Source organism: Sander lucioperca, chromosome 8, assembly GCF_008315115.2.
Source record: "Sander lucioperca isolate FBNREF2018 chromosome 8, SLUC_FBN_1.2, whole genome shotgun sequence".
Lineage (NCBI taxonomy): Eukaryota > Metazoa > Chordata > Actinopteri > Perciformes > Percidae > Sander > Sander lucioperca.
Window position 1 is genome coordinate 25392000 of NC_050180.1, and position 23248 is coordinate 25415247.

At 38.4% G+C, this 23248-nt stretch overlaps 1 protein-coding gene across 2 annotated transcripts in view; it reads left to right on the forward strand.

The window, feature by feature from the left end:
* The window catches only part of LOC116050203 (receptor tyrosine-protein kinase erbB-4-like), a 406202-nt gene extending 383508 nt beyond the window's left edge, over positions 1–22694 (forward strand). For both annotated transcript variants that reach the window (XM_031300194.2, XM_031300196.2), the window contains exons 23-28: positions 256–402; positions 2077–2174; positions 3560–3730; positions 10585–10834; positions 13852–13980; positions 14201–22694. In XM_031300194.2, the coding sequence (XP_031156054.1) occupies positions 256–402; positions 2077–2174; positions 3560–3730; positions 10585–10834; positions 13852–13980; positions 14201–14871 (1466 nt within the window). In that variant the 3' untranslated portion in view covers positions 14872–22694. The remainder of the gene's footprint in view (positions 1–255; positions 403–2076; positions 2175–3559; positions 3731–10584; positions 10835–13851; positions 13981–14200) is intronic.
* Positions 22695–23248: the final 554 nt, after the last annotated feature.

Here is a 23248-nt window from a genome sequence, read left to right on the forward strand (position 1 = left end):
ACTTCTTTCTCTTTCCTTGTTTTTACTTACTTACTTACTCTCTTGCTGTATAACCCCCTCTTCTCAACTCTTCTGTACTCACTCTTTCTCATTGCCTCTCATCTTGATTCTACTTCTCCTTTCTCCACTTGTCCTTTTCTCCATGAACATCTTTTTTTTTCTGCTCTACGTTACTGGTCTCTACACTTTTGTTCTCTCATAATTACGTCCTCTTTTTCTTTTGTCTCTCTTCCTTCTGTCCTCTCCTTTTCTAAGGGGTAACCATCTGGGAGGTGATGACCTTTGGAGGGAAGCCATACGATGGGATTTCCACCAGAGATATCCCAGACCTGCTAGAGAAAGGAGAGCGTCTTCCTCAGCCGCCCATCTGCACCATCGACGTCTACATGGTCATGGTCAAATGTAGGTAGATGGGTGGGAATAATACCAGAAACAATATAATTTAATCAAATGCAACACCACCACAAACCACAGCCTCAAATATTACCATTGTTAAAGGGGAACTATGGTATTTTTCAAACTGGACCCTATTTTTCCATGTTTTTGTGTCTAAGTGACTAATGGGAATAACTTTTAGAAATTGGTCCAGTATTGAACATGAGCACTACAGCAACAACTCCTTTAAGTCAACATCTTTTAACATTTTCAACAACTATTTTACATGCTACAAAAAGATATTTACTGCAGAGCTTCTGTATAGGAGTATATTGTACATGATTTCCAGTTTTTGTTTCCATCCACTGTATTTCAAACCATATAAAAGCCAGTGGATTCTAAGGGTGAAAGGAGGGCTAACTGTGTTTTAGTTGCAGCAGAGAAAAATAATTATGGTTTTATTGAGTGATTTTCAAAATGCCACAACAGCTGTTTTGAAGAAGCGGGTCTAGGTGGTGTCAAATATGTTTTAGCTGAACTATTGCTATTCTAAAATTCAATTTCAGTTCAAGTTCAGTTCAGTTTTTTAGTTTACCTTTTCAATTGATTGTTACCATATGAATGCCACTGATGCATCTCTTTGATGGCAATAATAGTGAGGAAACCTCCAAACATAACAAAATTTAAGAGGAGTTATGGTTGAAGATGTATTACAGTAGGAACTCTTTTTTTCTGGCCGACCACAAACATGTTGGCCTTATTGGTCGGTCACTGCTCTCATGCCGTCAGACACTGGGGTCACAGGTGGCGTTGTAACCTCTGGCCACTGCTGCCAGGACAAAGGTTTGATGCCAGCGCCACCCCGGCCTTGTCCTGTAGGCTCCAAGCTGCAGCCTCTGGCCCTCACTGTCACCTTGGCTCTTACTGACACCCTGAACCTGCGCCAACCTGGCAAGCACACACACACACACACACACACACACACACACACACACACACACACACATACAGCAGGGAGAGGTCACTGTCACCTGCCTGTTATCTGCCTTTTTTGCAGAACTAATACACCCAAGTACTGTTCACAGACACATGGTGCATGTGGTGGAAATGCATTTCCTGATATTCAGGGGCTTTATTGGCATGAAACTACATTATGTACCAAGATAAAAGATGATCACTTTTACATATGAAATCTCTTGTATCTGAATTTGTGTAAAGCCACATCTCTCTGTCTTTCGATCTCTAGCTCTTAGTTCCCTGGATACCTAGACAGGCTCTACTCAGGGCCAGATCACATGATCGCTTTGGCATCATACCCATGTTTTCACAGATAAATTGGCAGAAGCGCACATTGCTCCATATGGCCATTTTAGTGATGAAACAGTATTTATCTTTAGATTGGAAAAAGTGATTACAATCCAAAGAACACCATAAAAAAATCTGTAATTGTTCATTATGAAACCAATAAGAAATTGTATATAATGGAAAAAGGTTTAAATGGAAAAAATCTTTTGAGACTGTCAGAAGTGGGGAATTATATTATCAGTGGGTTACTATAGGTCAGCTCATTCTTTACTAATGTGATATTAGGTGGTAGAGCCACATCTATAGCTATTGTTACTGTGGGAAAAGGGGCACATTAATCGGGTCAAAGTTTAGAACTTCATATTGGTCGGACACTAACACCAACACGTTTTTCAGGCTGGATGATTGATGCAGACAGTCGGCCAAAGTTCAAGGAGCTGGCTGCAGAGTTCACTCGGATGGCTCGTGATCCCCAAAGATATCTGGTCATCCAGGTAGGTCAATCTTGGTGACAACGTACTTACCAAAATCTGGATTACATGACTTTTGTTTTTCTATTTGTCTAAAAACCATAATAATTAAGCTACCTTCAAAGTAAAGACTGGGTCAGTCTTCCATTGAGCTTGTTTTTGTTTAAGTTTCTAATATTTGCCAATTTATACATTATATGGTTTAGGTAATTAGTAGGTGCCTTTCATATCCATTACAAATTACATTGTACTTTCCTCATTCCTTATTAGTACCTATTACATCACTTGTGTGTTATACCCTAAAATTATTGTGCTAGGCTTAAATTATATAATAATAATAATTTTATTTAATGTAGCACCTTTTACAGACAGTCACAAAGTGCTTCACGCAAAAGACATTTGTTAAAATACAGTAGGATCCAAAACAGAAAATAAACAAGCAAAAACAAATACAATACCAATGAAGATTAAAAGACTAAAATCCCAAAATTACAAACAAGAGACAAAAGCGAGTTGAAACAAGTGTGTCTTCAGCTACTTTCTAAAAGCGTCAACCGAGACTGCAGAACGTAAGGTAATAGGAAGGGCGTTCCACAGAGTCGGAGCTAGTTTACTTTAGTTTTTAAGCGAGTGCGTGGGACCACCAGTAGTTACTGGTTAGAAGACCTGAGGGACTTGTTAGTAGTGTGTGGATGGAGCAGGTCCGAGATATAAACAGGCGCCTGACCATGCAATGCTTTATATGTAAGAACAAGAACTTTAAATTGGATCCTGAACTTGATCAGAAGCCAACGTAACATGGATAAAACAGGAGTGATGTGCGACATCCTGCTGGACCTGGTCAACAGCCTTACAGCAGAGTTCTGGACCAGTTGTAGGTCTCTTGCTGAGACATGTGAAAACAGAATTGCAGTAATCAAGCCGAGATGATATAAAACCATGAATGATCATCTCAAGTTCACATTGTGAAACCACGGCTCTAAGTTTAGCATTTTTTCTCAGTTGAAAGAAACATGTGTGGGTTAGTGATTTGATATTAGTAAATTAGTCAACAAACACAGTGATGCTAGGCACCATTACGACCCACAATCCCTAAAACTATACTTTTTCATGTGTGAACTACTTGTTAATGTGATAGTTCCAAAAGAACTTCAAATAAATAAAAAAATAATAAAATAGGAATAGGGAATATTTGAAAGAAATTATTTCAATTAGGATGTAAAGGGCCTTAAAATAAAGCATTTTGAGCTGAATTATATGTTATGAAAGGTGCTATAAAAATAAGGTTTATTAATATTTACCAAAGTTGACAAGTTTAAAAACTGATTAGTTACATAATTTCTTCATCATTAATCACTAATACAAATTACTGGACACGCACATGTGCATCCACACACAACTTTACTCAGGGTGACGACCGCATGAAGCTGCCCAGCCCCAGCGACAGCAAGTTCTTCCAGAGCCTCCTGGAGGAGGATGAGCTGGAGGACCTAATGGATGCTGAAGAGTACCTGGTGCCCCACTCCTTCAATATTCCACCACTGGCATACACTCCCCGTACACACATGGACTCCAACAAGGTATTTAAGAATCTTCAAACACTTTAAAGAATCATTGTTTTCCAAGTATATATTAAAACAATTGTCAGGTGCCCATATGTACATTAAAACAGGTTTTTGCTTGCCCTAATCATAATTAAAAATTCACAGTTCTTGTCCTGTGTAATTTATGCAAATGTTTGAACAGAAAGAACAGCCATATCTTTGACTTATTTCTTATACTTAAACTGTATATTCATGGTCTGGTGTTGGTTTTATTTTTTGGAATCACTGTTACTATCAAAGCAGTCAAAAAATCACAAGTGTGTTGTCTGCTCTCTGTTTCTTGATTCAAGTACCTATTTGGTACTTTTTATAACATGAGTGATATGTTAAATTGTTTTAATGATTTGGTTCCTGAAATTTAGAAGATCCTGTCAGAATATTTTCTAAATAAAATCCTTCACTGAATTGAATGTGAATGAAGAAGATCCAAACATAAAAAGTAGTAAAGTACTACTGTAAGTAACTCTTTAACCTCTTTTAAAAAACTAGGCAAGTCCAGTTTTTCAAGACCTTGAATCAATTTAATGTATGCCAGCATGGCCCTTAATCTATTCAATTCAATTTCAATAAAATTTTATTTATAGTATCAAATCATAACAGGAGTTATCTCAGGACACTTTACAGATAGAGTAGGTCTAGACCACACTCTATAACTTACAAAGACCCAACAATTTCAGTGATTCCCCCAAGAGCATGCATAAATGTGTAAATGTGACAGTGGCAAGGAAAAACTCCCTTTTTAGGAAGAAACCTCAGACAGACCCAGGCTCTTTGTAGGCGGTGTCTGACGGTGCCGGTTGGGGGTGTGATGAACAGTGGCAATCATAGTAACAATAAAGATAATGACTATTATCTCTTTAGTGTATTGGTATTGACCAACAAGAGTAAACTACGCCTTATTCATATACAGTATGCTGTCATGAATACTCTGAAGTCAGTTAATTTTTAAATCATCAAACTGAGTTTTGACTAGTCTTTCCTACGGCAAATCTGCTGCGAGACAGTCAGTACCAACTTCCATTTAAATGGAAAGTTATTATTAAAAATGAAAAAAAAATAGGCTGGCTAGTCCTGCTTAGTTGTTTGCAAAAAGAGACAGACACGTGTCTTCTATATTGCACAGGCAAGGCTGATCAAAAGTAGGAATACATTACTTGTAATTACTTGTATTATTTAATATTCAACTTGGTACTTTGTTTGTTTTTCTTGTAGAATCATTTAGAATTTAGTTGCTTATCTCTTCATTTCACATGAACTTTTACTAATACCATTTCTTTTTGAGTGTAGCATCAGGGTGACTGGTATTTTCCGTGATGGGAAAGAAGATGATATAAAGTCAAAGTAGTCTTTCAGATCATTTAGAATAGATGGTCTCTAAAGTGATGTGGTAATGAATTTTCTCAGCGTGTACCGCAGGACTCTCCTGTTCATGCAAAAAGATTGAGATCTTAAAACAGAACTCACACAGCTTTCTCAGTTTCACTCTCATCTTCCTCTTTCTCTCCATCTGTTTTCCTTGCTCTTTCTCCATTGTGAAACTATGGTAATTGCCTTCTTCAAAATTGGGGTTTACAGCCAGATTCCCTCAGTTCTTAAACTGTTCAAATGTTCACCGTCTAACTTTGGACTTAAATCTATCACAAAACCAGTCACACAGCCAGGCCACTCAGCTATTTTGTATTCCAATATCCCCCTGTGTTTGTGTCTGGATGAAAATGCCTGCTGAATGCCAGTGAGAGACATGACTCCTTTTCCAGCACTGTTTGGTGAATATTAGGGGGCGACAGATTATTTATTTGCATAATATTTGTAAAAATATCCTCCACTGTTTTTGGTCTTTTTTATTGGGGTGCATACTGAGTTAATTGGATTAATTTCATACAGTTTCATTTATCCACATAAATCATGTAGATGATTGTAATGAACTCAATTATTGTAGCCAACAACATGCGATATTTACCCATAAATATATTCTTCACTTACTAGTTGTACAGCCTGGCTGAAAGAACTTTTCCTTAATTTACTCTTACACACGCACGCACGCACGCACGCACACACACACACACACACATAATGTTATTGCCACACTTAACTGTCATTATTTATGTGAATCCTTATGTATAACAATGACAGAATATGCAAGAATTATAAGTTTAATAGTGGCGATGGCATGGTGGTGATGGCACAGTGGATATGACACATGCCTTTGGTGGGGGAGACCCGGGTTCAATTCCCACTGCGATATATCAACCAATGTGTCCATGAGCAAGACACTTAACCCCTAGTTGCTCCAGAGGTGTGCATCCTCTGACATATATAGCAACTGTAAGTTGCTTTGGATAAAAGCGTCAGCTAAATGACATGTAATGTAAAATGCAATGGCCAAAACCTGTGCATCACTACAAGTTCACACTGCTTTTTACAGAGGTTCATTTGAATGGAACACTTACTTCTTACTTACTCCTAAATATTCAAGTGTGATGTTTTACTTTTCCACAATTCACCCTGTTTCCATTATGGTTTAAGTCCAATTTTGGCCAAAATATTGAAAAAATAATGTGACTGTGACGGTTCACTTTAATGACTTCAAACATTATTTAAAGAAATGTTACTATTGTGTTTAGGTTAGCAATGGTGTTTTTATTGGACTAGAGAATAGGAAGGAGGAAGAGGAGGAGGAGGAGGAGGTGGTATAAATGAGGACTGAGAGAGGGTGGTCTAATAGATGTAGTTACAGGGGAATGAAAACACAGCATGAGCTTTGGAGCTTCAATTAATCCCTCCAGGTTTAGAGTACAGACCACTGCATCAGAAAGTGAGGAATATCCAACTGTGATAGACAGACAATGGAAAAGAATGATGCTATTACACACACAAAATGAAATGAAAAAGTCTCTTTAAAGTTATTGATAGTTTGCTGCCTTTTGTGCATTCTCTTAACCTTGTAGAACCCTAGGTTGCAAAATTATAGGTGTAAAATATCTATAAATGAGACTAAGTAGTAGTAGAGTAGAGTAGTCAAACTTTGGTTTGAAGCTGCTATTTGCTGATACTTGGTACTAATATCTTATTAAATTTGACAATTGTACTGCTAAAATACTCCACAGACTAAAAAGAGTCCGTAATTCTCCAATCAGTGACCCATCTATATTTCTAATTAAAGGTTATTTAGGTCTGACTCTTGGTACATGCCTAAGGCACCACTTTGTTGTGGTTGACAGGATGCCAAAAGACATGAATAATTGAGAAACCTGAAAAATAAATAAGAAAAATAAAAACTGCTAATCAGAAGTGGGATATGAGCCTGCACCTTCATTCACAGATCAGAAATCCATGAACTTTGGCCCCCTTTGTAATTCTTTCAACTTCCGTGTTTAAAGAAAAATAAGTGCAACAGGGAAAAACAGATTTTCTATCTTATTAGTATCATTACAGACTGCTCAGAGGCCATGCAAAGGAAAGTAAGCGAGAGAATGTGAAACGGAAAACAAATGTCTTGCTGGATTCCTGCTAAAAAAAGATAAATCAGAATAAATCAGCCAGTGAGGTTCTAAGGAAGCCACTTTTTGTCATGACTGTAGACACAAATGCACACAGCAGGGCAGGGCTGATATGGCTACTTTAAGACTCTGCTGCATGGAGCCCTTTAATTAAAATCCTTTTAATTAAATTGTCCTTGGCAGTTATACTGCCATATCATTGTTTGTCACTGCTGTTTGTCTCCCCTGCCTGTCACATTTTAATATTACAGATGAACAATGGTACTAAGAACTTGCCTATTTTTTGGACTTCATGAACAAATACATTTTATAATTCACACTTCTTTGTATGATACTTGTTAAGGGACCGTTCGGTATTTATGGAATGGACCACCGGAGGAAAATAGGGGAGGGTCATGTCTTTTTATTCTTTGTTGAGGCGAGGGTCACCCAACATTTTTTGGGTGTCACCCAACTTTTGTATTCATGAAAACAGCAAAATTTCAAAGTGGCTTGTTTGGTGCATATTTTTTCATTTAGCTCTTAGTCTCGGCCCTCCTTTGCTACCAGATGGGTCTGACCCATGAGTTTGCTGGGGGGGCAGGGGGAGCACTCCCCCCCCCCGGTGGCTGAAATGGGTAATTGCATTGTTTAAAATATTAGTGGAATAATTACATCTGGCATGACCAGATATTTTATAAATATCTTAAATAACACAAAACAACTAAATGGTGGTAGGTAATACATCAGATTTCATATACTGCTTTAGTAAAAAAAAATATTACCTGGCTGACGATGGGAGCAGCAGGACGCAAAAAACGAAAATTACTCTTGCACTAGTCTGGACATCTTGCTGTGCCAACCTTGCAATAAAAGTTTCCTAAATGTCATGTATATACATTTGATGTCAGCTTACTAATTGATTGCGGGTTTTGTGTAGATTTGGACTTTTATACGTTTATTTCACTTTGTTTAAACGGCGAAGTGGAGAGGCCTCGTTCACCTGTTTGGAGCTGGCTGGTGAATGTGACGCTCGTATCGGCCTTGCTGGATACACCGTGTCTCGTTTTGTGGATCTCCTGATCGCTGTGGATTACTTTTTTTTCCGTGTCATTGGATTACGGCAAAATACGGATCTTTTTTCTTAACGTGTCTTAACGTTTTATGGTGTGACTGCGCTTCCTTTCTGCGTTTGGATAGGCATCTCAACAGACTGTAGGTCGAACACTGAGTGTTCACTGTTACATTTTATTTAAATTTAAGAGTCGGGGCATTCCGCCACCGTCTGTCTATTGCGTTCCAAGACACCCGTGCCGCGATTGGATTTCATAAGGGCGAATTGTTAAATTGTTACAATGTAATTTAAATAGGGCTGTCAGCGTTAACACGTTAATCGCGATGCGATTAAGGGCCGATGCGATGCAATACATTTTTTTTAATCGCATGCCGGCATTTATTAATTTATTTTACACTTCACTCGGCTTTGCGTCGTGCCTAACAGGCTACTATTTTGACCCTTTGCAGCACCGTTACTTATCATCAAGCTGCCATACTTCCTCCTAACACATCCTGCTGCTGCAGGCTGCAGGCATGATGGAGAAAGACAGCAGCAATGAAATCCTGAATGGCGCTTTTTATTTTCCAAAACTCCCAGACTTCTCGTAGACAAGTCGAAAGCCATATGCACATTGTATAAAGCTGAATTAAAATATCACCGAAGCACGTCAAGCTTGAGCTACCACCTACGGAGCTAAGCATAGTAGTACAGTTAACGTGATGCTACCCGCTAGCATGCTACCCACTCAGGCAAAGCACTATTTTGGAGAGTGCTACTCGCCGACCTGTGGATTAAACCAAATCCCAAAAAATTACTACATCTCTTGCGAAACGGGTGGCAACTAACTGCAGACCTGTCAGCATCGTAGAGGACTCGGGTCTTAAAGACGTACTACGGTTGGCATGTTCTGACCTGTCTCGTTGCCATCGAGGGGGACAGTAGTTTTTACAGATACACAGCCTGTATGACACGGAGAAAGCAGCCACACTGGAACTGCTGCAAAGTGCTGCAAACGCTGTCTCATTAACCGGTGATCACTGGACGTCAGTGAGTAATCAACATTATTTAGGAGTTACTAAACACTATATTGACTCTAGTAAGGATAGGGATTTTTATTTTTTTAGTTAGGTACTTAGAGGAATTGTGCAATAATGACAGATTCACACATTTTTCTTTTGTTTACAGTAAATAAATAATTACAAATCTTAAAATCAAGTTCATAAAGTAACTTTCTTTGCATTGATTTGATTCCCAATCAAGATACACTAGTAAGAATTGCTTTCGATTGTTAATATGTACTTAAAAACTGTTCTGAAATGCAAAATAATAGAATTTTAATCATGTGATAAAATATGCGATTAATCGTGATTAACTATAGAAAGTCAGCGATTAATCGCGATTAAAAAAAAAATTTATCGTTTGACAGCCCTAAATTTAAAATCTGCTTTAACAATAAAGATATATGTTTTGGAATATGATATTCAGCTTCGGCAGCTTTACCTATGTGCTAAAATATACAATGACTGAGGAAGCCTAGTGACGAGTCCATAGCAACCAGTGTTGAATTTATTATTTCCCAGTGTCCTTTGCTGAATGGTCTCAATGTTTTATTGTTTTATTTCATGTGAATACTAGTTTACTAGAGGAGTAACTTAGTATTTGAAGTAATGCAATAATGCAGGAAGTGTGCATTTAGTTTCCATGCTTATTGTGTTTCCACAACAATGTTAGTGAGTAAATCTACTGAAATGGCCACCACACCATAACAGAGGAGTGGGATGTGTAAGATGAGAATGCAGAGGTTAACTCATGTATGTCATGGCTGTAAAGAATCTAATGGCATCTGTATATCTTTGCTAAGTGCAAACTAGCACATAAGGGGAGGGTCATGCCTCCTTTTCAAATCATTTTGGAGGGTCATAGAAAAATTACTTCTTCCGAGGGGAGGGTCAAGTCTTTTTAGCGAACAGTCCCTTATTTGTGCTTATTTTATTGTTGTATATTGTACTTTTTTGTGTTTTTTACATTTTGTTCTTCTCTAGTAAATCAAACCACCTATTTGCATAACTATTGTAAAGGCCAAATACTGGAAAATACACAGTTTATTTCCTCACTTCATTAATAAGCAGAACTTTAATCATCCATAAAGGAGGAGTAAAAACTTTGCCATAACTCCCCACTTGTATTTGTCTCAGAGTTTGCTGTGTCTTGGTAAATTGATAGTCTTGTAATCGTGTCTGACATTGAAGCCCCTCTGTTCTTACTTACGCTCTCCCTTCTCTCATTCTACCCAGAACCAGTATGGCTACCAGGACCCCAGCTTCAGCATGGAGGACATGCTGGCCAGCCTCCCCAGAGTGGTCTCTGTTCCACCCGTGTCTGGAGGCTGCCTCCCACCACAGGACCTGTCCTCAGGGGGGCAGATTGGTAGTGGATTTGGCCGTGGTAACCAGGACGACCCTCGCTGCAATGGAACCCTGAGGAAGCAGGCCTCCCCGAGGTCAAGTACCCTTGGGCCTGGCTCGGCTCTCGCTGCAGGACAAGGTAAAGCTTTTTCCAAAAGTTGAAAAAACTAAGAGGAATAGCAATCTCCTCACTAAGTGTGTGTGTGTGTGTGTGTGTGTGTGTGTGTGTGTGTCCTAAATCAAACCAGCAGGTAGGCAGAAGATAGTGTGAGACTGATAGATATTGCAAGAGTAACAGGACATCAATTAAATTAGCATTTAAAAATGTGTTTTCACACATTTAATGGAGCTTATAGTTTAAATGCATTGTTCATTTTAGAACATTGACTAAATTTTGTATGATTTTGTAATTTCATTTTACAGCCTTAATCTGCAGGCAGTGTTATCAACTGTATTTACATTGTAAAATTTTGTGGAAACTGCAATTGCTAGGAGTAAAGCAATAGTCTGATTAACATGTATCTTTACAGAAGCAAAATACTCACCCAGTGTTATTATATTTTATTATTTCTTTTACATTTCCCGTGCCACTAGCATCAAATTCTAACCGAACAGATTTACTCTTGAAATCAATTACTGACTTGTTATGAGCAAATCAGTTCACAAATATATTTTTTTTCATGGTCATTGAATTTTATTGATTGCATTTTTATTTTTTTTATGGACCAAGTAGTACTGTTTTTAACTTTTTAGGTTGTTTTATTAACTTATTACACCAAACTCTAAAAAAAACCAATATTATCAACAATCTATTTAGATGTTTCAATTATTGATTTCCTTTTATCAGTTGTTATTAGTTAGTCAGTCAGTCAGTCAGTTAGTTAGTTAGTTAGTAATAGTTTCAGTAAATTGTATTATTCATTTAAAAGTTTTTGTATGGCCTTTTTTCCTACACCATAGCCCTTTTCCACACTTCCACTAATACATTCACATACATATTTAAAAAACAAATCCATTATTCATAACACATAAACCCTAATTTGATCAATAACTTATCAATAAAAACCTTTAAATGAGCAGATAGGTTCTTTCCCTTTTTTGTATGAACCCATCTGCTGTTTCCTCATTGGTATTGTACTGTCACGGTGGATCACTCACCAGTAGAGGATTTGAGAGATAAGCACAAAAGGCTAAGCTCATATCTAGCAGCTGTCTGGCAAAACTGAACCACATATTACACCTCTCAGCCAACAGGAGAGAACCAGCAGCACTGGCGGCTTCTAGTTCTGTTGAGCCCCCAGTGCAAGAGTTTTGAGCCCATTTATGCCTCCTTTGCAGATTTGTTTGGTTGAGAAAATGAGAAATCAAGCCTTAAGTAAGCTTTATAAATAAATGTGTTTCTAACTAATATGCATTCATCGGAAAATAGTGATAGGGTATGAGTGTGCCATACTGTCGATTGCTCTATTTAAGCACTGATAGTGATTTATCTATTATCGACAGATGAAAAATGCACCTCAAGTTACTAAAACCTCTAAATCCCCATACAAATACTGAGTGCTTGACATTAGCCATAGCCCTGAGAGACAATAGATAGATACTTTGATGAAATTACCTATCTGAAAAATTACTCAAGTAAAAGTAATACATAGTTCATTTAAAATGTACTTTAAATAAATGTTACTTAGTTACATTTAAAAAAATGGGGCGGGTGATCTCTCCCATGTAGTGAAAATAGGACAAGGGGTCATAAATCCAAAACTATTTTGTTTTTAATTAAAGAAAAATCTATACAAATGTATAAACATCTATACAAATGTATAGACATGTAATGACAACATAACACATGTCACACATGACATTAGATGTATGTGAATTAATTTAGCCAGTGTCCTACATACGTTCTCCTACGGGTTGCTACTGCTAGACAAAAATTAGCAATGCCACGAAACATGTTGTTTTGCTAATTGGCAATTTGCTATTAGTCATGAAAATTTAGTTTGAAGTACCAATGCACAAACATGCTTCCGCAGATTAGATGTGGAGTTATTGAATGCTGTCAGTTCAGTCACCTTTGGCAGGCACATCTGGCTTTGCATGACGATCCTATTGGCCCTCTTGAATTTCAAATGTGGCCAAGGATTTTCATCATTCTGGGCAGCAGAATTCGATGTTTCAGCTAGCATTTCTACTGAAACAGTCTCTGAACCGTCACTCGCCTGATCCACCTCCATCTCGTTCTCAATCTCCAAGACTTGGCGCCTGATAGGCAGCCTAGATGCTGATCATTCGTCACTGTAGTGGTTCCGGGCGCAAGTTTTTTTCTTCCTTTCGGTTTCCGTTAGTCTAAGATTTTGGGATTTGTAATATAGTGAAATACAATACTTCACTCAAAACGTAATCAAGTACATTTTAAATTACCGATTTTAAAAACTACTTGAAAAATACAAAATACACAACAAAACTACTCAATACAGTAACGTGAGTAAATGTATTTAGTTACTTTGCACCTCTGTTAATCGATTAGTTGTTTGATCTATAAAATGTCAGAAAATGGTGAAACATGTCAATCAGTGTTTCCCAAAACCCAAGATGACTTCCTCACGTCTTCCTCACATGTCACCGATCAATATCAAAATAGTTGGGGATTAATAGTTGACAACTAATCGATTAATCTTTGCAGCTCTATACACAAGAATGGATTGCATTGAAAATGCATGATGCTTGTTTATTGGTCACGAACAACTTGCATTAAAAGGATGACGCAGATAGATACCCCAAATCTGTATCCAGGATCCTTTCATTCATTCAATTTCAATTCAATTCAATTTTATTTATAGTATCAAATCGTAACAAGAGTTATCTCGAGACACTTTACAGATAGAGTAGGTCTAGACCACACTCCATAATTTACAAAGACCCAACAATTCCAGTAATTCCCATATGAGCAAGCATTTAGTGCGACAGTGGCGAGGAAAAACTCTGTTTTAGGCAGAAACCTTGAGTGGTGAGTAAAACTTCCTTTTAGGGAGAAACCTCGGACAGACTCAGGCTCTTGGTGGGCGGTTGTCTGCCGGTGCCAGTTGGGGGTCATGGAGACATGTTTTGTGAAGTACCTAAATGGATTTCATGCTTCCTGTCTTTTTGCTTTCCAAGGTGGAGGGGAGGACAGTAGTGGACAGCGTTACAGTGCCGATCCCACCGGTCTTTTAGCAGAGAGAGGAGCAAAAGGAGACAAGGACCAGGACAGCTACATGACTGCCATGAGAGACAAGAACAACTCAGGTTACTCAGTTTTGAGAACTATTGACTTTGTCTATGAAGTTAGCAGATTGGCATTGATTGGTTAGCAGTTAGAAGTTTGGCGGGAGGGTAATAGAACTGAAATAAATAGTTTGTGTTTATTCACAAATTGCACATTGATACTGTATATGGATGCTAACCCAAACGCCACTGAAATGCACTGTTGGTAAGCATGTATGATTTATTTTTTTTTTGATTCCAGACTATCTCAACCCAGTAGAGGAAAACCCCTTTGTCACACGCCGTAGAAATGGTGACGCCCACGCAGTGATTGATGGAGCGGGTTGCCACACCCTGCACATGGCTGGAGCTTCTGCTGGCCCCAAGAGCCAGTCCACACACGGGGACGATGAGTACATCAACGAGCCACTGTATCTGAATACCTTCCTTAACCCTGGGGACAAGAACGGATTGGCTGGCGCAGTCTCCATCTCTGGCCTTGGGTCCTCTGCTGCCCAATCAGTATCGCAGACAGTCAACCCATCAACATCAAGCCACACAGTCTCCTACTCTGGATATGTGGTTCCCCCTGGCCACCTCCCACACCCATCGTATCCATCACACACCCTGCATCCGGGGCATTCAGGACACGCTCTGCAATCAGGCATCACCAGCAGCACCATCATGTTTGATAAGAAAGGCAAGAAGGCCACTTTTGACAATCCTGAATACTGGCAGCACAGTCTACCCCCAAAGTCCTCACTGCACAACCCTGAGTACCTGCAGGACTGCAGCACACGCTTCTTCTACCGACAGAATGGACGCATTCGCCCTGCTGTGGCCGAAAACCAGGAGTACTTATCCGAGGCTGCTATGAAAGCTGGAAATGTGCTGCCACCGCCTCCATACAGACAGAGGAACACTGTAGTGTAGTGACCAAGCTGTAGCACAATGGAGGGATGAATAGAAGGACAAGGGTGGAGATACATTGAACAGTTTCCATGCAGTACTTCTCAACCTGGGTTGTCCTTGCACCCTGAACATGTCTCTCTGTTATGTCTGATTGCAATTACTCTAAGGTTTTGCCTTTTCTTGACAAGTCTACAATAACAGTCACTGACAGCCTCACTTGACATTCAAACCATCTTTTTTAGCTCAGTCCTTGGCCATAAAAGCAAATCGCTTCGAAGTTTGTTCTATTCTGGAGCACACTGTCCTGCCATCTTAAGTACCAGAAAGGCACAAAAACAACACAATGAAAGAAATAAGATGTTCAATCAGAGAAAAGGGAGAAATAAACTGAGGTTAGCCCAAAGAGAGGATTATCGCCATGACCTTACATGCTTTTCTTTATATACCTATCACTTACAGTTTACCATGTCCTTTTGGCACATTTTCCACCTAGATAGATGCACACATTGCAGTATGCACACATTGTTATTGCTTGTGTGCAATCTACCAAATGACACATGCACATGGAGTTGCGTCGTAACTAACCAGCAAACTCACCGCAGTCATGCTGAATAGCCCAGATGTGGCTTGCATGCCTGCACACATGCTTCTTTGACTTTTACATGTTGCTGCACTAGTAATGGAATTCAAACATTTATCACACACAGCTCTTATCATACCTAAAACATGTTAACATGCCTGCAGCCTTGACACACCAATAATATCCATACATTAATTCATAAGTAAATACACCCACACTGAGATAAGCTTGCTATCGTTTGAAATATATTCTGGAGGAGAAGCTCAATTGACCCTGTGCTGGAAGACAGAGTGTGCCGATATTGGCAGTCAGTGTTGCAGCGCAGAGAAAGGGTCAACAGGAAAGGAAATGTCACCACAGTTTTATGGAAAGCTGTGATAACACCCAGTACCTGGTGGAAATTGATTATTGGCATGGCTAGGGTGGGATTTTAAAAGGTTGATTGCTCAGAAGACGACCCTTAACTTCCCACGTCCGTATCCCTCTTGTTCCACTTTCATTCACAATGATCTGGTCCGAAGGCAAATCAGCAAATCATCCACTTTAATATTCATAAGATCATTGTAAGCAGCACCATAAGTAAAATAACCTATGGTAACTGCAGTACAAGGAATAATGTTTCAATGGAACTGGTGCTTGGGAATGGACAGATCGTTTAACAGGGAAAGGAGCGTGATGATGGATGCATATAAACCGAACATGAGGGAAAAATATATGATTTTAGAATCTGGATCAGAGCAGAATTCTTTTTTTTCTTCATAAGCATTAGGGATCTGTTTACTTTGTCACCTTGTCTTATACTTGCCCATATGCAAACAGCAAAGACACCCAGCCACGAAAGAGCCATGTGATTGTGGCTAAGAGGCTAACCCTGCAGAGCTGTAAATAAACCATTTAAATGTCATTACCAGATAGATGCAAAAGGCTCTATGGACTGAGCTGTATCTAGAAGTGCATGAAAAGACAAGGACAAAGGTTGTTTTTGCACCTCTCTATGTTCACAGAAAATTAACTTTGACCACGTAGTCATGACTACAGCTCTGTCTCTTAATGTTAAGGTGGAACAGGAGGAAAGACTGCCTCCTCCACATTTATACGGTGGAACACTGAGAAAAAATGGGACACTTTCTTTTCTATTGGTATTTGACATTAATGGTGAGATATTACACTATGTTATCACTGAATCCTCTGATGGCTAGCTTTCTGTATTCATACAATACTGCCAGATGCCACAGTAATCTCTGATGGAGACTACTAGCATCTGTTGTCAAATGACTTTGAAGCCTAATTTAGACTGGCGTTGATAATTTAATAGCACGTAATGCTCTTACACAGCCAAATGACGTTGCTGTTATTCCCGCTCTAAGCGGCAATTCAATATTTGTTTTCTTTTTTGTTGCAACTATAATTTACAGTAAGATGCTGAGGGCTCATGTTATGTTTCATCAGGCATTTCACATTTAACACTACTACTACTTTCTAAAGAATAATAATGATAGTAATAGGTGGGGTTGGGTTATATACAGTACAATGATGTACAATGTCAGGGGATAGAACTTTGTCAAATTTTCAGTACCGTTCATGCCCAGGTATCTATCCCTTTGATATATTTTATTTGACTGGACAATTTTGCAGGCACTGCTGACAATATTAGATTTTTAGGATTTTTACATTGATGTGATGAAATACCTTGATAGTTTAGGTGTTTAATTCACTGGATTATAGGGGTACTCCAGCGTTTAATATTGCACTTCCATAAAGTTGGGGGACTTAAGAGACAAACGAAAAATCTAAATTGAAGGTGCAAAGGCCAAGATATCCAGACTCTAAGGCCTAGTCCAAGCATACACAGGTATTTTCCCTCCTTCAATCTTAAAAGAAATCCCATCCACACAAGCACTGTTTTAAAAAAAAACTTTTTAAATGAAAACGCAAAAACACTTCAAAGCACTGTCAAGAGTATGTCAAAACAACACACAGCGATATAACCCTAACCCTAAAGCCATGTTGGACAATCACGCAAAATATAAGATGTTGGCCAATCAGACGCCCTAAAAAAAGTTATTACTGGAAGGCTACCTGGCTCCAATTGTGCCAATTTTGCATTGATTGCTCTGTAATGCATTCAGACACCTTTGTTCCTCAATATAGTGTAAGATTAACTGTACATGCATGTGTAAACATACAAAAAGTCCTGTTAGCAAGGTTAGAACCAGCACTGTTTTGGCCATGTCCGCCATTGCATGAAATGTAGCGGCGATACAATCCAAAAACCAACACAACACGTTTCTGAAAATCTTCTCCCTTGCAGGAGTTTTCAAAAATATCCATTTTCAGTGACCTAAAACACAGTTTGTGTGTGGATGAAAGGCCAAAATTCATAGAAAAAGTTAAGTTTCAAAAAATACCCATGTACTTGTGGACTAGGCCTTAGTTTTGTATGGGTTAAGCTCCAGAAAGTCCTACATTTCCCATAAAGCAACTCATTCAAACTTAATGCAGCTTAATACGTTTGACTCGTTCTACCCCCTAAACCCCACACCTCTAGTTTCTAATGCAGGCTTTCTGTTAAAAAGTCTCAAGCCCAAGAAGAGATAACCCTGATGACATCATCAGTGACATCACCTGGGTTATTATCTAAGACTTTGGAAAGCTCCCTTCAGAGCTACAGAAGACCGTATAAAGCTGTTTTCATTTACAGGCTGAGTAGTACAGTTCGTGATGGGAAAACTGAACTTCCTGTGTAAAATTGGTGCCCCTTTAACCAAACAGACTTTTCCATCTACAGTTTTTGATATATAATGATATTATTAATAGTAATTTTAATCTACACATACCCTGATTAAAAATTGTATCTATATTGCCCACCCAGAGGTGATAATATCATGAATTTGGAGACCGACTAATGCCTGCGCATGTCTCACTGCTGACATACCAATACACAACCACTGTTACACAACCTTCAGACAAGCAGTGTTGATGATTTACCGTCCAAAACACAGATGTTGCCCTGGCACAGTGTTTTCTCCCCGTCTCAGGTTTTATGAGGAATAATAATCATCCAGTTGAGCTCCAGCTGGAGCACACTTTGCAACATCATAAAGGGACGTCAAACCTATTGTAATAAAAGTATAATGGAAGATAGATTAGTGCCATGATACCATAGTAGACGCATTGCTGAAATGTGCATCTCAACAAAAATGTGAATTTTGGGTTTGGGTTTAAATGGTCAGCTCGAAGTCGGCACTGTGTTAAGTATCATTGACATTGCTCTGTTGCTAACAGGATTTAGCTGTTAGGTCTGTTCTGTCACACCTTCTGAGATCTTCATTGTTCTGCTGATTTCTGCTTGAGTTTGAGTTTACACTTGTGTATACTGTCTTTGTGTAAATGTGTGCAAGCATCCTCTCAGTGTTTTCAGAGTTAAAAGTCAGTTATATAAGTCTGTTTTTACCATTACCCATAAGGTATTAGTTGTAGTGCTTGTAGACTACTGTATGGCCGCGTGTTTAAGTGCAGTGACAGCAGTGAAGAGTCACCCAAAGGCTTCGTAATGGATCTCCATGGAAAAATAAAGCCAATCTTCTGGAGGAGAAAACCTGCTGGTGCTCTCAGCTAGCGAGTATCACAAGGGGCTTTTAGCTTTTTTAATGCTAATTCATCCACTTTCCCTTGTTGCTCTGCGGGGAAATCATGTTACCCAAAATCTCACCCAGTGCACCAGCTGAGAAACCGTGAACGACAGGCAATAGGTTGTAATCCTGCAGCAGGGTTAAAACTAAGGTATTAGTATTCCAGAAATGTTACCCGACCAATGCATCAATGTTACAAAAGCTAGCAGAGGAGAAGGTGCAAGTGCACTGTAACTGGCAGAGGAGACCAGAGTAGATTGCCATTCATTCTTTCTCCTCAGAGGTGACTGTAGAATTGTATGTAGCATACACTTTCCTGCAGCCAAAGCAGTGAAGGCAGAAAAGCAGCTGTGGAGTGAATACGAACAAAATCTAAAACAATCTGGAAAGGAAAAGTGATTGTGGTCAAATGTTAACATGAGTCATACTTATACATATAATACATACATATATTATGTTCTGTGTCAAGGTAAGCCTCGTAGGTACAGTAGTTATTTAAAGGAGCACAATAACTCCCTCTTAATACTGACAGCTCAACCAGTAAACCGGCCTTAGAGTAACTTGTTATATTTATTTTGTGCATCTACTTTTGTTTTGGGTTTAATGTATTTTAAACAAATGTTCTGAGTATCGTAAATGGTGTTGATTTCCTCTCGTTTTTGCTCTTCAGGGTGTCATGGCAACAGGAAGTTGTTTTTTTATATGCAGTTTGAAGGCTTCATCCTCTTAAGTCTGTCATGTTTTCTACTCATCTTTGAAGCAATTACTAGCTGTGTCCCAACTCAGAGGCCTTCAAAAGGAACTGAAATCCAGGGTGAACCTGCATATCGTTGCTAAATGAGACTAGATCAACAAAGACCAAACCAGACCAGGTTGTGTTCAGGTGCTCCTCGACAACTCATTAAGCTTTTGCAAGTCACCAGGCGCAGGCTGTTGCCCTCAGACGTCCTATAACATTTAAATACCAATGGTTAACTTGGAGAGGTTTCACGATACTTAACATTATGATTTTGATATTTCACCTCAACACATGATAAACAAGTGGCAGGTTAGACCAGGTTGCAAAATTGTGCAAATATCCAATTAACTTCCACTTCTAACCCCTTGTGATTAACATGTCCAGACTGCACACAAGAACAAACAGTGGAGTTCATAGCTAGCTTCCATTATTCACAGCTTGCAGTGGATTATTCATTGGTTTAGTTAGTGTGATATGAATAATAGCTGATAAATATGATTTTTAGCAAGCTTTACAAGTTTGCGAGGAATGCTTAACTACTTAAAACAGACTGGTGCACAATTGATTGTGGGACATTGAGCACTGCAAATAATAAACCACTTGTGTCCTCCAAAGCAAAGGCAGGCTTTTAATTTTTAGTCACATTTCGTGGGACCTTTGAAATGGGACAGCTGTTGTTGGACCGTTAAGACACATCAGGCCCAGAAATGAGGACTCTGAACTGGGACACAGCGACTGTATTTATAGATTGTGTTCTATTTCACTTTTGTATGCTTTGATTATTCATATCACAAGGACATTTTTCACAGCACTGGTAATATCAATCCACCTGTTGTCTAAATGGTCTTACTGTTTCAGAGAACTTCATTATGAATTACTCACCGAGAAATAGTTGTGGTCATAGCATCATCAAACAGATCACATTTTGTAAAGGGAAACCATAAAGCAACTGACAAACACATATTCTACCATTGTAATAGAATCAAACTGTGTATGGCTGTCATACTCTGATTTTACACTGATTCATATGCGTATATTCTACCATACCATGATAAACTGGGGTAGATGACAGTGGTTGAGTAAGCACAGTTTACAATGTATTGAATTGATAGTAAAACTGTAAAATTGAATGAATAACTGTCTTTTAACCAATGACAAAGACATCCAGATAATGTGTCACTCGACAGTTTTACCATTGTTAGAAAAATACAAAAGTATTAAAAAGTGGATAGTATTTTTATAGGTAAGTAAAAGGTGGCCAGGTGCATCTGTAAATAGGACAATTGTGCTTATTTTCCAGCTGAATATATTTGTTGTTTTTTTGTTTTCATTTCTCCCTGCATCATTGCATTTTTAGTGGTCTACTCTACTTTTTTTCTTTTGGGAATATCTTTTCTGTATGTATATAAATATATATACAGTATTTATATATATATATATATCCTGTAAATGTAATTTGAAGAGTGAACTCTGATTTTAAAAAAGCTTGCAGGGTCTCTTGTCACCACCGCCCCATCATTTCCCCTGTGATTGTGTGATTTCGTTTTCAGCACAACTTGGTGGATTTTGTGCTTCGACCGCTGCTCTTGCTCACTTTGTAGGAGTGGGAAAAAAAGTTCTTTTTTTACTGGGTGTATTATACCTCCACTATCCTCCACGCTTCTCTCAGTATTATCCACCTCTTGAGATTTTTTTTTAAAGATTTTGTACACTTAAATTGCTGTTGCAATACTAATGAATATTCAATATTTCATCCCTTTTTCTCTCAGTCTTTTCCTAACCAATGTTATTAATCCACCAGTGTCACTTTACACCCTGTGTTTTAAGGACCTATACTATATTTCCTTGAATAGTTTAATTTCCATTTGCACTGAGCTCAGTCATTGTTTACTTTTAGATGATATTCAGCTCTTTATCTTTTTGGGGCAATACTGATTGAATGGTGTAGCAATATAATGTTACAGCCTCCAGAATGATTTATCGGTGTTTGAGAGACAAAATGGAAGACAGTTTGAATGGGCTGGACTGATCATTTAAATTACTGATATTTGCTTGTACAGAGTTTAGTAAGTTAACTTTTTTGGCTTCATCAGGACTTAAAATCTTCACTCTTTTACATAAGTCACAGTTTAACAGAAAGTTAATATTTCCATTGCCCAGGATCTTTACAGGCTTTTTGGGAGGTTGGCCCATTTGTCATCTTATAGCTGATGTGACGACTGGCACCAAAATTATCATGAACTATTAACTTTGTGGCTCGTGAAACTGATGCTGAATGGTTTGTTACATTTACAATCTAAAACTATCAGGGAGAACAGAATTGTAGGATAATTGTATGGATGCACAATTGCATAAATTGTCAGTTGTAATTTATGTTTCAATTGTAGAAGACTCACACACAATTTGTGTTGTTGTGTGTGCAATTTTGTTTTCAAAACGTAGGATTTTAACCGGCATCAACTTTGGATTAATTACATTTGGTCATAATTTCTGTATATTGCTTATCACCTACAGAATAAGATAGGCCTGCTTTACACTTACCATTCAAAAGTGTATGCATTTACATATATATTTGGTCAGTTTGGCAATCTTCTTAAAGGTCCATGTGTTTGTTCAAAAGTACATTGAAGTTTGGAGGAAAGAATATTCTATCGTAAAAGCGATTATACATTATCATTGCTTTGTATCGACTCATCAGAATGAATGAGAACTAAGTTTTATAGACCATACCTTGTCACAAACTACCAGTTTTAAACGATTATCTTTATCACTGGTTAATTGACACATTTCCCAAGCTAGAACATTTAAATACGTACTCCCTCTGTTTTGTTACATGAATCTGTCAAAACTATATTTTTAATTCAATATGAATAAAGATCAGTCAATATTTAAAGTTGGATTGTGCTCATTTTCTAGTGTTGTGTTATCATGAAGTGGTAAAATTTAGCTACATTGTGGTATGCACCAATATGACCCCAATGTCCCAGTGGGACCCCAACGGAATTAAAAGCCTCAGTAGAATTAGCTTGTAATTAACGCTGGATTCCACAGGATCCTATTGGGGTATACACTGGGGGCATACCCCAATTGGACCACAATTGAAATCCAATGGGTCTGCATTTCACAAGGGATCCTAATGTCAGTAATGATGATCACCTCTTTCATGTACTGTAGTGTCATTCCAATTATAAAACAATACCCATCATTTTTACCAAATTGACACAAATGTGTTTGTAGTTTTGCAGGAATAGCAGAAGTAAAAAACTGAGAGTGGTCATAAATCATTCAATGTTTCTTCCAAAGTGTGGTTGGCTTGAGTGTGGCCATCTGTCTTTATTCCCCTCTAGATGGAATCCAGTGCTACTTCCAATTCAGCCCTTAAAGTTTTGAGGGCCCTTTACGCCTCCTTACTTCAAATGTCAGCCTGTTCTTGAGTTGTTCAGCCAG